The sequence below is a fragment of the Macrobrachium rosenbergii genome, chromosome 21 (genome assembly GCF_040412425.1).
Source record: "Macrobrachium rosenbergii isolate ZJJX-2024 chromosome 21, ASM4041242v1, whole genome shotgun sequence".
In the NCBI taxonomy this organism is placed as follows: Eukaryota; Metazoa; Arthropoda; class Malacostraca; order Decapoda; family Palaemonidae; genus Macrobrachium; species Macrobrachium rosenbergii.
The window spans coordinates 19,735,611-19,748,143 of NC_089761.1; the positions used below are offsets into that span (position 1 = coordinate 19,735,611).

General features: G+C 38.2%; 1 protein-coding gene across 5 annotated transcripts in view; it reads right to left on the bottom strand.

Moving 5' to 3' along the window:
• The window catches only part of LOC136849762 (U-scoloptoxin(01)-Cw1a-like), a 59,092-nt gene that overhangs the window by 13,165 nt on the left and 33,394 nt on the right, over nucleotides 1–12,533 (bottom strand). For 2 of the 5 annotated variants that reach the window (XM_067123164.1, XM_067123165.1), the window contains exon 2: nucleotides 3,690–4,555. The exons of 2 other annotated variants lie outside the window; for them this stretch is intronic. In XM_067123164.1, the coding sequence (XP_066979265.1) occupies nucleotides 4,166–4,555 (390 nt within the window). In that variant the 3' untranslated portion in view covers nucleotides 3,690–4,165. Of the gene's footprint in view, nucleotides 1–3,689; nucleotides 4,556–8,678; nucleotides 8,835–12,533 lie in introns of those variants that run through there. One more of the 5 variants, XM_067123166.1, reaches the window with a different exon arrangement.

A 12,533-nucleotide genomic window follows, 5' to 3' on the forward strand; every position in this document is an offset into this window, starting at 1 on the left:
AGACAAGGAAATGCCTCTCCACATCCCGTGTTCTCTTGAAAGGCGGATAAATCCTCTTAACTAACAAACAAACCTTGAGACGCTGAGTTTTCCCAATACTCATCCTGACTCCGTAGGTGGGAAGACTACACAATTTATTCAGGACATTTATGGGCAGGACAGCGAAGGCGTTAACAAGTAATTAACTTTCAAAAGTAAGGATAGATAAATTTGAAGGAAAGATAGACGCCTTGCAGTGAGAATCATACACAAAAATAAAAGTAAATGTTAATTACTTATAATCGACCTTGTATGAGCACGGCATGTACTGCTTCTTCAAGGCTGAATATTTAACACTACTTCTACGGTAATCTATAAGCTCTCGAAGAATTTCTATGTACATTTATCAGGAAGAGCATGATAACAAAAAAGTCAAGTTGTTTTTCTGTAATTTGTAATGTTACTTGAGACTGTCCAAATCCTTTTGTTAGCTCGGACTCTCTCTGTCTCTCTCATATATGTATATATGTATATATGTATGTGTATTTTACAGGTCTATGGAAATCAATCTTATCCCTTTGCCTTAATATTCTCCTCAACTGATGTTTCTCTAAACTCCTTTTTCTAGCTAGTACACTTGGCTTTATTCGAACGTTTCATCAGTATTATTGCAAACCTCATGAATCCTTGTTTTATTGATTTGATTTACGAAAATTCGGCTATAAAGACAAGCACCGGGGCACTTTCAGCCATTCAGTGCTTAGGACAGTGAAAAGAGGCAGATGGAGTGGTTCAGCAGCAAGATGGAACAAGTAAAAATTGCGCCGAAGTTTCTTCGGTGCAATCGAGTTTTCTGTACAGCGTATAATGCTGTATGAAACTTTCCGCCACGGCCTGTGATACTCTAAGCCACAGCCCATGAAACTTTCAGCCACGGCCCGGTGGTGGCCTGTGTTGGCACTATAGCAGTGCCAGACGCACGATTATGACTAACTTTAACTGTATATAAAATAAAAAAACTACTGAGGCTAGAGGGCTGCAACTTGGTATGTTTGACAATTGGACGGTGGATGACCAACATACCATTTCGCAGCACTCTAGCTTCAGTGGTTCTTAAGATCTGTGGGCGGCCAGAAAAAATGCAGATGGACTGACAAATAGCCATCTCAAGTTTTATTTTACAAAAAACTAAAAAAAAAAGGAAGTGGGAACGAAGGTACAATCAAGTTTATACGTGGGTGCAGCCAGGAGCCAAGCCAAAGGGTCATTGCAAGCAACCTTTAGTAATGCCTATAGTGCGCCACATGAGGCGCACTGTCGACACTACCCCCTTATAAGATATTCATTTAATTTCATTTCACATCTTATGTTCTACTTAGCAAGTTAATTATCTTGTTGGCTCGTTCCACATGAATGCGAACCACTGAGAATGAAAAAGACAAGTTACAATTACAAAGTAAATGTGGCAGCACAGTTTACACAAAGGCATTATCTGGCAAGCAATTATTATACTACCTTGCCAGTGCTGAGGAAAACTACGGACTTACCCAATATATATACATATATACAGTATATCTGTATATGTATGTGTATTGCAACAAATCACTGCAGACGTGTGATGATCATATATGCAATCAGCCAGGAGATGGTCCATTCTTTTCACCCTTCCCCTGGCTGATTACATGTATGTATGTATGTATGTATGTATGTATGTATGTATGTATGTATGTATGTGTATGTATGTATGTATGTATGTATGTATGTATATATATATATATATATATATATATATATATATATATATATATATATATATATATATATATATATATATATATATCTAGTTGACTGGCTAATTATTGTCGATACTTTACAACTGCCATAACGCTTTGCCATTCACGGTATTAGAAAAAGGACATGGCGATGGAGAACAAATTTGCAAATAATTTGTTCTTCATCACAATTACACGACGCTCTTTTTCCCCTTTGAATGTTGTCCTTCACTGTCCCTGCTTTTAATGTAAAAAGCTGACAAGGGGCGTTAAGTGCGAGTGGCAAGGAAGGTAGCGTTCTCTGTAAAGGCTTAATAAACTCACTACCTGGTCCCAAGTCCAGGTCTGCATTCATTTATTATTTCCATGACTGCTTTCCATCCCATGTGTAAATGAGCCTTATTTAGTAATATGCTTTAATAAATGTTATCATTATTTCTTGCTTCTTCCAATATTTTGTACTTTTCCTGATGTTCATCCCCTCATCTCTCTCTCTCTCTCTCTCTCTCTCTCTCTCTCTCTCTCTCTCTCTCTCTCTCTTCTAAATATATATATATATATATATATATATATATATATATATATATATATACAGTATTATATATAAATATATATATATATATATATATATATATATATATATATATATATATATGTGCCTTGTTTAGTAATATGCTTTAATAAATGTTATCATTATTTCTTGCTTCTTCCAATATTTTGTACTTTTCCTGATGTTTCATCCCTCATCTCTCCCCCCTCTCTCTCTCTCTCTCTCTCTCTCTCTCTCTCTCTCTCTCTCTCTCTCTCTCTCTCTCTCTCTCTCTATATATATATATATATATTTAGGCCTTTACCTACCAGGCAAAAAAAAAAAAAAAAATTCACAACAAACACCAAATTCATGCTTGCTTTTTACCTGCTGCACTGTGTGTAAGCCTCCAGTCCGTTCACGGGTCTTCAGCAACATAATGAGGCCCCCTATAGAACCTACACACATTCACACACTGTAGCCATTCACCTTGATCTCGCGTTTCCTAAAGACGAAGTCTCTTCCTTCCCAGTATGTCTTGTATTCCATCTATCAAGTACTTTCTGGGTCTTCCTCTTCTGCTCCCTCCTAACACTTCCAAATTATACATTGTTTTCATGAACCTGCCCTCCATTCTTTCTACATGACCAAACCATCTGGAAACACTGATCCATCCTTTCACCTGCTCTAGTTTTTCTCACCACTTCTGTGTACTCCACATCTCTAACCTTTCCATTTCTTTCTGGCGCCTCATATACTACGCAAAAAGTTAATCTTGGCAGCTTCAACCCTTGTTTTATCCACATTCAACATCTGCTTTTTATTTCTGTAAAGAAGAGATGGCTCACCAATCAATCCTTCAATCTCACCTCGACCTTAATAAACACTAAAGACTAAGTAAGTTTTCATGCAAAAATCCTGCTCCCTTCCTTTCTTACTTACTGTGTCTGTTCTGTGACTCGCCTCTTACCATCATCAATTGCTTTATTTGTTCCCTAATACCGGCCCCCCAACCAAAACTCAACTTCATCCGTTGTCATACTATCCATTTTATCATTCTTCGACCCATCCTCCTGACTTCCATTTGCCTTCTGAACGTAACTCAGATCACGTCACAGTCAACTTTATCCCCACGCAAAACTTGCAGGTTCTGTACTAGTTTCTGTCTTTTTACTTTTACTAACTCATAATAAAGATATATATATATATATATATTATATATATATATATATATATATATATATATATATATATATATATATATATATATATATATATATATATATATATATATATATATATATATATAATCTATATGTATGTATGTGTGTAACCACACTAAATTTATGTCATATGAACCCAAGATTAAGAACTAATATCAAGAAGAAAGAAATAAAAACACAAACACCGATTCTTCTAAACTTTATTTTACATAGGAGCGATGATAAAATCAACAAGTGATGTAATTCTAGAACAAGACTTCGGGATGAGATTCGTTTCGATACAGATGTCGACGAGATTAACACCAGGGATGCAACACTGGCACGTTCTTAATAACCTAATTCGAAATGATTAAGCTGAAATTATCTATGCCACAGGTATCAGCTATTGTACAACGTTGTAATTTCACTGCATGTTCAGTCAAAATGATGAAATGCTTACTTTAAAGTAAGCTTTTACATTTGTGTATTGTTTGCTGGGAACATAATTTACTGCTACATTGACGTTAAATTGGGTCATGAATATATAGTAACTGGACCTGTTCAAGGTCAAGGAATATATGCCATCCACAATTGACTCAGGGTGAAATAAATTTTAGAATGAATATAAAACAGATTAGGAACAGCACTAAGTGAGATACAGAACGACGCACGAACTCACGACCCTACACCTCCAAAACCCTGCCAAACTCGCCGTTGATCACGTCGTAGAGGGAGGCGGATTCCTCGCACGGGAAGGCGAACTCCGGTTCGGCGCAGGTCAGAGACTCCTGGCTGAAGACCGTCTGGTTGCCGCAGAGGAAGGAGAAGTGGGCGGTCTTCACCACTTCGCCGGAGTCGTCGGCGATGGGCAGACACACGTGGAACACCTGGCAGTCGTTGTCCATGTCGGCGTAGTAGCCGTAGGTGCGGCCCTCGCAGGAGAACGAGTTGACGAGGGGAGACTTCAGCAAGGTCTCTCCAAGGGCGGGGAACTCCCAGGCGTGGCGGGCCAAGGCCACGGCCGCGGTGGCCAGGCACAGAAGGGCTGCGGCTGTGCGGTGCATGTGGGTGTTCTGTTGGCAAGTTAGTGGGAGAAAACAGAATAGACTTCAATAGAATGTCCTATTTCATGGAAAATAAAATAATTAGTATCCCCAAAGGTAGTCGTGAGTCATTTCTAGTAGACTGGCATCTCTGCTGATGAGAGAGAGAGAGAGAGAGAGAGAGAGAGAGAGAGAGAGAGAGAGAGAGAGAGAGAGAGAGAGAGAATCAATGACCGTACTGCAAAAAACACCTAGACCCCGGAAATTTATTAAGATCTCTTCAAATTCACGTCCAGCATCCATAGATGCTTCTCCTCATAAAAGACGCTGCCCGCTGAGAACTCAGCATTTTACCCTCTCTGTGATGGTATAGGCGTGACGTCATCATCAAACCTACTGGTGAACATTTAGACGTATTTGCAACTACAAACAACATTACACGAGAGAAATGTTCTAAAGCACTGTCAAATAATCAAGATTTCTTCATAATAATACGTATCCCGGATGGGGGGAAGAGGGATTCTGGATATTGGGAGTGGTGCTTTGAATCAAGATGTTAATTACGTTTATGATTATTTAAAAATTTTGATACTGCTGAACCTGATAATGGTTATTATTATACGTTCTGACTGGGAGTCTAGAGGTGCCTATTCCAATTGTTATCTATTAATCTCTGGTCTGAAAAAATTCCATGGTTTTGTTCAGAAGAATAAATCGTTAATAGATTCAATGTTCCGATATTTATTTCATAATAATGAACCTCACAAAACCGAATATCAAATCACGCAAAGGAATTTTACACTAACATGTAAAACTCCCGCCATAAAGGGCCGTTACTGCATTAGCCTTGACTTGCGCGCCCCTCAAAACTGTTACTTACTTAACCGGCACTGAAAGGATCACGAGCACTGAGCACCTTCAAGAATCCTGACAACCCACTTCTTTTACTGCTTCCTGTCGCACTGGTGTCCAGTACACGAATAACTGAACAAAACTGGTGTACAGTTCACGAATAATTTAACAAAATTACACATCTAAAACTAGTGCATTCACGGTACGACCTAATAACGAAAATTCATCCCAAAATTTAAAGGCATACAATAACTGGTAGAAATTCCAACTTTTGTTTTTCAGAGGTTCTTATATTAACGCATGTAATTGGTAATCAAAATCCCAGCACCTAAAAAAATGATCGCCTAATCACGCGTCACACCAGCACTCAGAATTCCAGCAGGTGGAATTACTTTCAATGCCAGGCATTAAAAAAGCAGATAGAATTACTTTCAATGCCAGGCATTCAAAAAGCAAGTAGAATTACTTTCAATATCAGGCATTAAAAAAGCAGGTAGAATTACTTTCAGTGCCAGGCATTCAAAAAGCAGGTAGAATTACTTTCAATGCCAGGCATTCAAAAAGCAGGTAGAATTACTTTCAATGCCAGGCATTAAAAAAGCAGGCAGAATTACTTTCAATGCCAGGCATTCAAAAAGCAGGTAGAATTACTTTCAGTGCCAGACATTAAAAAAGCAGGCAGAATTACTTTCAGTGCCAGGCATTCAAAAACAGGTAGAATTACTTTCAATGCCAGGCAAATAAAAAAGCAGGTAGAATTACTTTCAGTGTCAGGCATTCAAAAAGCGGGTAGAATTACTTTCAATACCAGGCATTCAAAAAGCAGTTAGAATTACTTTCAGTGCCAGGCATTCAAAAAGCAGGCAGAATTACTTTCAGTGCCAGGCATTCAAAAAGCAAGTAGAATTACTTTCAATACCAGGCATTCAAAAAGCAGGTAGAATTACTTTCAGTGCCAGGCATTCAAAAAGCAGGTAGAATTACTTTCAGTGTCAGGCATTCAAAAAGCAGGCAGAATTACTTTCAGTTTCAGGCATTCAAAAAGCAGGCAGAATTACTTTCAGTGCCAGGCATTCAAAAAGCAGGTAGAATTACTTTCAATATCAGGCATTCAAAAAGCAGGTAGAATTACTTTCAGTGCCAGGCATTAAAAAGCAGGCAGAATTACTTTCAGTGCCAGACATTCAAAAAGTAGGTAGAATTACTTTCAGTGCCAGGTATTCAAAAAGCAGGTAGAATTACTTTCAATGCCAGGCATTCAAAAAGCAGGCAGAATTACTTTCAGTGCAAGGCATTCCTTCAAAAAAGCAGGCAGAACTACTTTCAGCGCCAGGCATTCAAAAAGCAGGAAGAATTACTTTCAATACCAGGCATTCAAAAAGCAGGTAGAATTACTTTCAGTGCCAGCCATTCAAAAAGCAGGCAGAATTACTTTCAGTGCCAGGCATTAAAAAAGCAGGCAGAATTACTTTCAGTGCCAGGCATTAAAAAAGCAGGTAGAATTACTTTCAATATCAGGCATTCAAAAAGCAGGTAGAATTACTTTCAGTGCCAGGCATTCAAAAAGCAGGCAGAATTACTTTCAGTGTCAGGCATTCAAAAAGCAGGCAGAATTATTTTCAGTGCCATGCATTCAAAAAGCAGGTAGAATTACTTTCAGTGCCAGGCATTAAAAAAGCAGACAGAATTACTTTCAGTGTCAGGCATTCAAAAAGCAAGCAGAATTACTTTCAGTGCCAGACATTAAAAAAGCAGGTAGAATTACTTTCAGTGCCAGGCATTCAAAAAGCAGGTAGAATTACTTTCAGTGCCAGGCATTCAAAAAGCATGCAGAATTACTTTCAGTGTCAGACATTAAAAAAGCAGGTAGAATTACTTTCAGTTCCAGGCATTCAAAAAGCAGGTAGAATTACTTTCAATGCCAGGCATTCAAAAAGCAGGTAGAATTACTTTCAATATCAGGCATTCAAAAAGCAAGTAGAATTACTTTCAATACCAGGCACTCAAAAAGCAGCTAGAATTACTTTCAGTGCCAGGCATTCAAAAAGCAGGTAGAATTACTTTCAATGCCAGACATTCAAAAACCAGGTAAAATTACTTTCAATGCCAGACATTCAAAAACCAGGTAAAATTACTTTCAATGCCAGGCATTAAAAATGGTGTACGGTTTAACCTTTGCAAATAGACTCATTAAATATATTTAATGTCTTAAATGTCTGTACGAAAAAGCAGAACAATAGACTCCCAAATTATGCAATACTGACTTCATTATGGTATTCAAACGTATTTAACAGTACTCAATCTACGTTGACGTGTTTCATTTTTAAGCAGAACGTTCATATAAGATAAACAAATAGCTGCAAAATACTTTTCTAATAGCCTTGAACTGATTGCTATTCGTGCTAGCTCATAAGGCTCAAAGATAAGAGTAATGAAATCATCTTTCTTGGACCTTAAAAAAATAACGAATAAATATTATACTAAAAACAATCATCAGCATTCCAAAACCAATGTCAAGTGCAAGACACTGAAACCTAACAAATATCAAACCAGCCAAGTAAACTATATAGCATGACGGAGAAGACAGATACAGACAAGCGAACAGACAGACAGAAAGAAATGAACTGGTTAATTATAAAACTATGCCCCTTGGGCCATATCTCTCCATCACTGGCAATGTTTACGGACGACCAACACCACTCTCTTCTTGTCTTGTAAATTTGTGTTGAGTCACAGAAGAAAAAGCAAGAAAGTGAAGACAAAGTAAGGACAGAAAAATAAGATGAAGAGGAAAAACTAACGCAGACGTAGAAAATCTTTATGGCACAAGCCAACGAAAACTGAATTAGACACATTAACATTAAGCGTTGCTATTGCGTTGTATCACTGAACGCAAAACAATAAACTTTCACGGCTTTTACTGTACATACATACACACAAACAAGCACACACATACGCGCGCGCGCGTGCACACACACACGTATAAATATATGAAATTTTCCTTCATATGAGCTGCCTCCAAAGAAACCAACACAATAATCACTATCACATTCAACCTTGAACTGTTGAATCCATGACGAAGCCATGTGCAGAAGTACTCATCTTAATATATACAGTATATATATATATATATATATATATATATATATATATATATATATATATATATATATATATATATATATATATATATATATATATATATATATATTTATATATATATGTATGTATGTGTGTGTGTGTGTAATCAAGAGATACTGATAAACTCGCTAAAAGTCCAAGCTAATCCGGCGACTATCACCTTCTTCTCCGGAGCAGGCACAGATCGGTAATGTCCTCCGTATAAAACGTGTCCTTTACATTTATATACCAGCAAACTGGCCGTCCTCCTGCCGGCCGAAAAAAACAATAAACGCCCTCCAGGAAGAAAACTGGCCGGGGAATGATGATGGAGGCGACACCTGAAAGGATCCTTCGTGGAGGGAAGACCAGGACCTAAAGAAGAGACTCTTGGCCGAAGGATTCGGCGACCTTCGATGAAAAAATGGTTTTCGGAATAGGTCAATGAGGATGAGAGGGAGGGGAAAGGGGGAGAGATGAGGGGGAGGGGGAGGGAGGGGGAGGTAGAGGGAGGGCTTCAGTTAGCACCTCAAGGTTGGGGCAAACCTCTTGATGGAAGACGGCGCGTGTCCGATGCTTGTTTGTTCAGGATGCAAGATTGCCGTAACACACACACTCACCCTCTCCATTTGCTTAAAATTACACAATGGGGAACATCTCTCTCTCTCCCTCTCTCTCTCTCTCTTAAAATTACACAATGGGAAAGATCTCTCTCTCTCTCTATTTGATTAAAATTATACAAAGGGGAAGATGCGTGTGTGTGTGTCTCTCTCTATTTGATATATAAGAGGGATCTCTCTCTCTCTCTCTCTCTGATCATAATTATAATATTGATAAGGGGAGGAAGCCTCTCTCACTCTATAATTATTAATATATAAGAAGGAGAAAGATCTCCCTTCATCTCTCTCTCTCATTATAATATAAGATGAGAAAGCTAACCTTGTTATTCTCGAAATACTACCAAGTAGAGTTCATCAGTTATATGCAAAATACTACCACGTACATTTCATCAGTTAAATGCAAATTCATTGTCAGGAAGAAAAATTTATAGACAAACTAACTGGAATTGCCCATGAACATCCTGTGTGCCATAATGTAAACATTCGAAATCCACGTGTGAAAGGAATAAAATCATTGTTAAACTATCTTGAAATATTCCTCCCTCCTATCTCTCTCTCTCTCTCTCTGAATATGTCCTCGTCCTTCGTCTCAATGCCACCTTATTAACCAGCCACAAAACGGCCGTGTCATTCCCGAGACGAAAGGGAGATGGAACTATGAGCATGGAATATGAAATGAGAGAGAGAGAGAGAGAGAGAGAGAGAGAGAGAGAGAGAGAGAGAGAGAGAGAGAGAGAGAGAGAGATGTGCAATTCTCCCAAGGAAAAAATTCACTTAATACCGTACCTAGAGAACGGTTGGGGGGGGGGGGGAATGATGAGGGTGGCGGGGTAACGGAACTGAGGTGGTTCATAAATCATGACAATAATTATTGTTTTTCTCCGTTGGTCACGGCCGAAAGGATTACTGTTATGAGTCAAATGCAAACAAAATTTGCGTAGCTTCATTTTCAATCCGTCGTACATAGTTTTACCACAAAATTGACAGATTTAATCACTGCAATAGCTTTTGTTGATAAGGCAAGCCAGTAAAGTAAACGTTTAAATAATTTATTTTCAATCCGAAACATTTTCTTGAAAATAAAACTTTTGCTGACATCATATTTTCCAAAAGTCTTCACTAACGACAATTTTCTACCAATACGGAAAAGAGTGAGACAGGCCCCCCACCCCCCCCACCACCAAAAAATCATAAAATGGAAAAGCGGGAATCTTCACTGCCTATCATGAAGTCCTTCACTGCCGTATCAAAATCTGCTCCTCAAAACATCTGTTTTTCCTGTTCGCTGGCTAATATGCCAGTTGTGTCTAGCCGCTGGAGCTAGCCAGGAGATAAAATTCTTATTTATTTACTGAATTATCGTTTGAAAAACGCTTCACTTCATGCCTGGTTTTAAGCAGAGTGATGATGCAGTGTTTGTCTAGATGACTTTTCACGTATACTGGTCAGCAAGAAAAAGTTTGAATCATTTTCGGTTACGTTTACAGAGATATTTCGGAATCAATGATTACGAAATAGGAAAAGAATGAAAAAAAAAAAAAAACACACACAATGAATTATCCAGTAGAGTGCATACGTTTAGTTGTACCTGAACAGAATGGCTTGTCCTCAATTGTAAAGTTGTTTATGACAAAAATGCCTTAGGCACAACTGCACAGTCACACAGAACCAACCACATACATGCACAAAGGATAATGTATCGTACCTTACATGGGATACAATGCTATTCCGTTCTAAATTTTCGCAAACTTTACTTTCTTCCATTATTCATTTTCTATACTTATTACAATCGCAACAGGGGAGATTGCAGCAAAAACAGCACCAGTAATAATCAGAATAATAACCTTGAGTACTGTTCTTTTATATCCTTCGAACGCTAATACGGAAATCCACGATTATTCATACATAATATAACCATTGACAAACAAACATCCGTTTTCACATACATTAATCAAATAAGAAAAAATGATCGGCACAAGCACAAACGACCTCAGACACTGGCATTTACATTCTCTCTCTGAATTTTCAGCTGAAGCCCCTTATGGACAGAGTCCACAGACTACAAACCCAAGAGGGCTCCAAAGGAAAACCAGCCTACGGAGACAGACAAGTTATAGGAAAAGGTGACAAATATGAGGGAACGGAAAATAAGACCGCTATGTCTGAATTCAGGAGACGTCAGCAGAAAGCAGGACTGAATTTTCTCTTCGCTTAAACGTCTGGAGATCAGAAGATTCCACAACTGCACTTGGCAAACTGTTCCACATTTTAGCTGTAGCCAAAATAAAACTCGTAGCAAACTTAGCAGTATTAAACCTGAAGCTAGGAAACGACACACTGTTTGCAGCAGCAGCCTACCTAGTGTTGCGAGCAAAAACAACTAGGCCAGGTAAAGAAGAGTGCAGAGGATATTTGTCGTTGAAGCACATTTTATGCAGAAAACAAAATGACTTCGCTTTACGTCTATGCCAGAAGTCAACATTAAGAGTTGGGAAGATAAACTTAACTGATGACATAATTCTGTCCAAGAGTTTGAGATAAGAGTCAGCACTCTAAGACCTCACTGGAGAACAGTAACTCCAAATAAGGAAGAAGAGTTAATAACTGACACCCCAAGACACATCCCTCCCACGTGAGTTATTGGCCTTTTCAAACTGCCTAGTCAATGGGACGGTCACCCTCTCGTCCTTTACCAGGCAAGGCTTCAAGAAAAGGAAGAGGGATGAAGAAAGGTGGGGCTTAACCACAATGATGCAACACGTTATAAAGAGATAAATATGGCCGAGGAAAATTAAAAATAACAGAGAAAAAAAGAATAAAAAATAATAAATCAATCGCACATACTTATTATGAAGAAATAAACTTAGTAGGAAAATATTTCTGTGATGAAATAAGTAAAACTTGTACAAAGGACTTTTACTGGGAAATGCACCTGAATATATGACTTTGTATATTCTTACGAAACCAGTCTAAAATATACCAGCTGAGTTAAGGAAAGCCTACAAAGGCGAGGTGTTTTATTTTGCAGGCGTTTTAGTGTCAGTTTGAGTAATTTCAGATGATGATGCTGCCAAGTAATAACTTTCCATTTTAACGAAGACATATTGCTATATACTATTATTATTATTATTATTTCAGTAGCTGAAACCTATTCACATGGAACAAGCACACAGGGGCCACTGACTTGAATTCAAGCTTCTGAAGAATGTTGGTTTCAACCTGCAGACCCACACTGCAGACCCCATACTTTGCAGCAGCTTAACATCATCATGATACATAGCCTTTGGACCAACGGACCAGCTACATTATAGACAATTTGTGCGAGTAACTAATGCTACCACAGGCTGTCCCAATAACACCAGCATACGTATGATAAGAACTAGCGATTATTACTGTAAAATAATATATCAATGCAC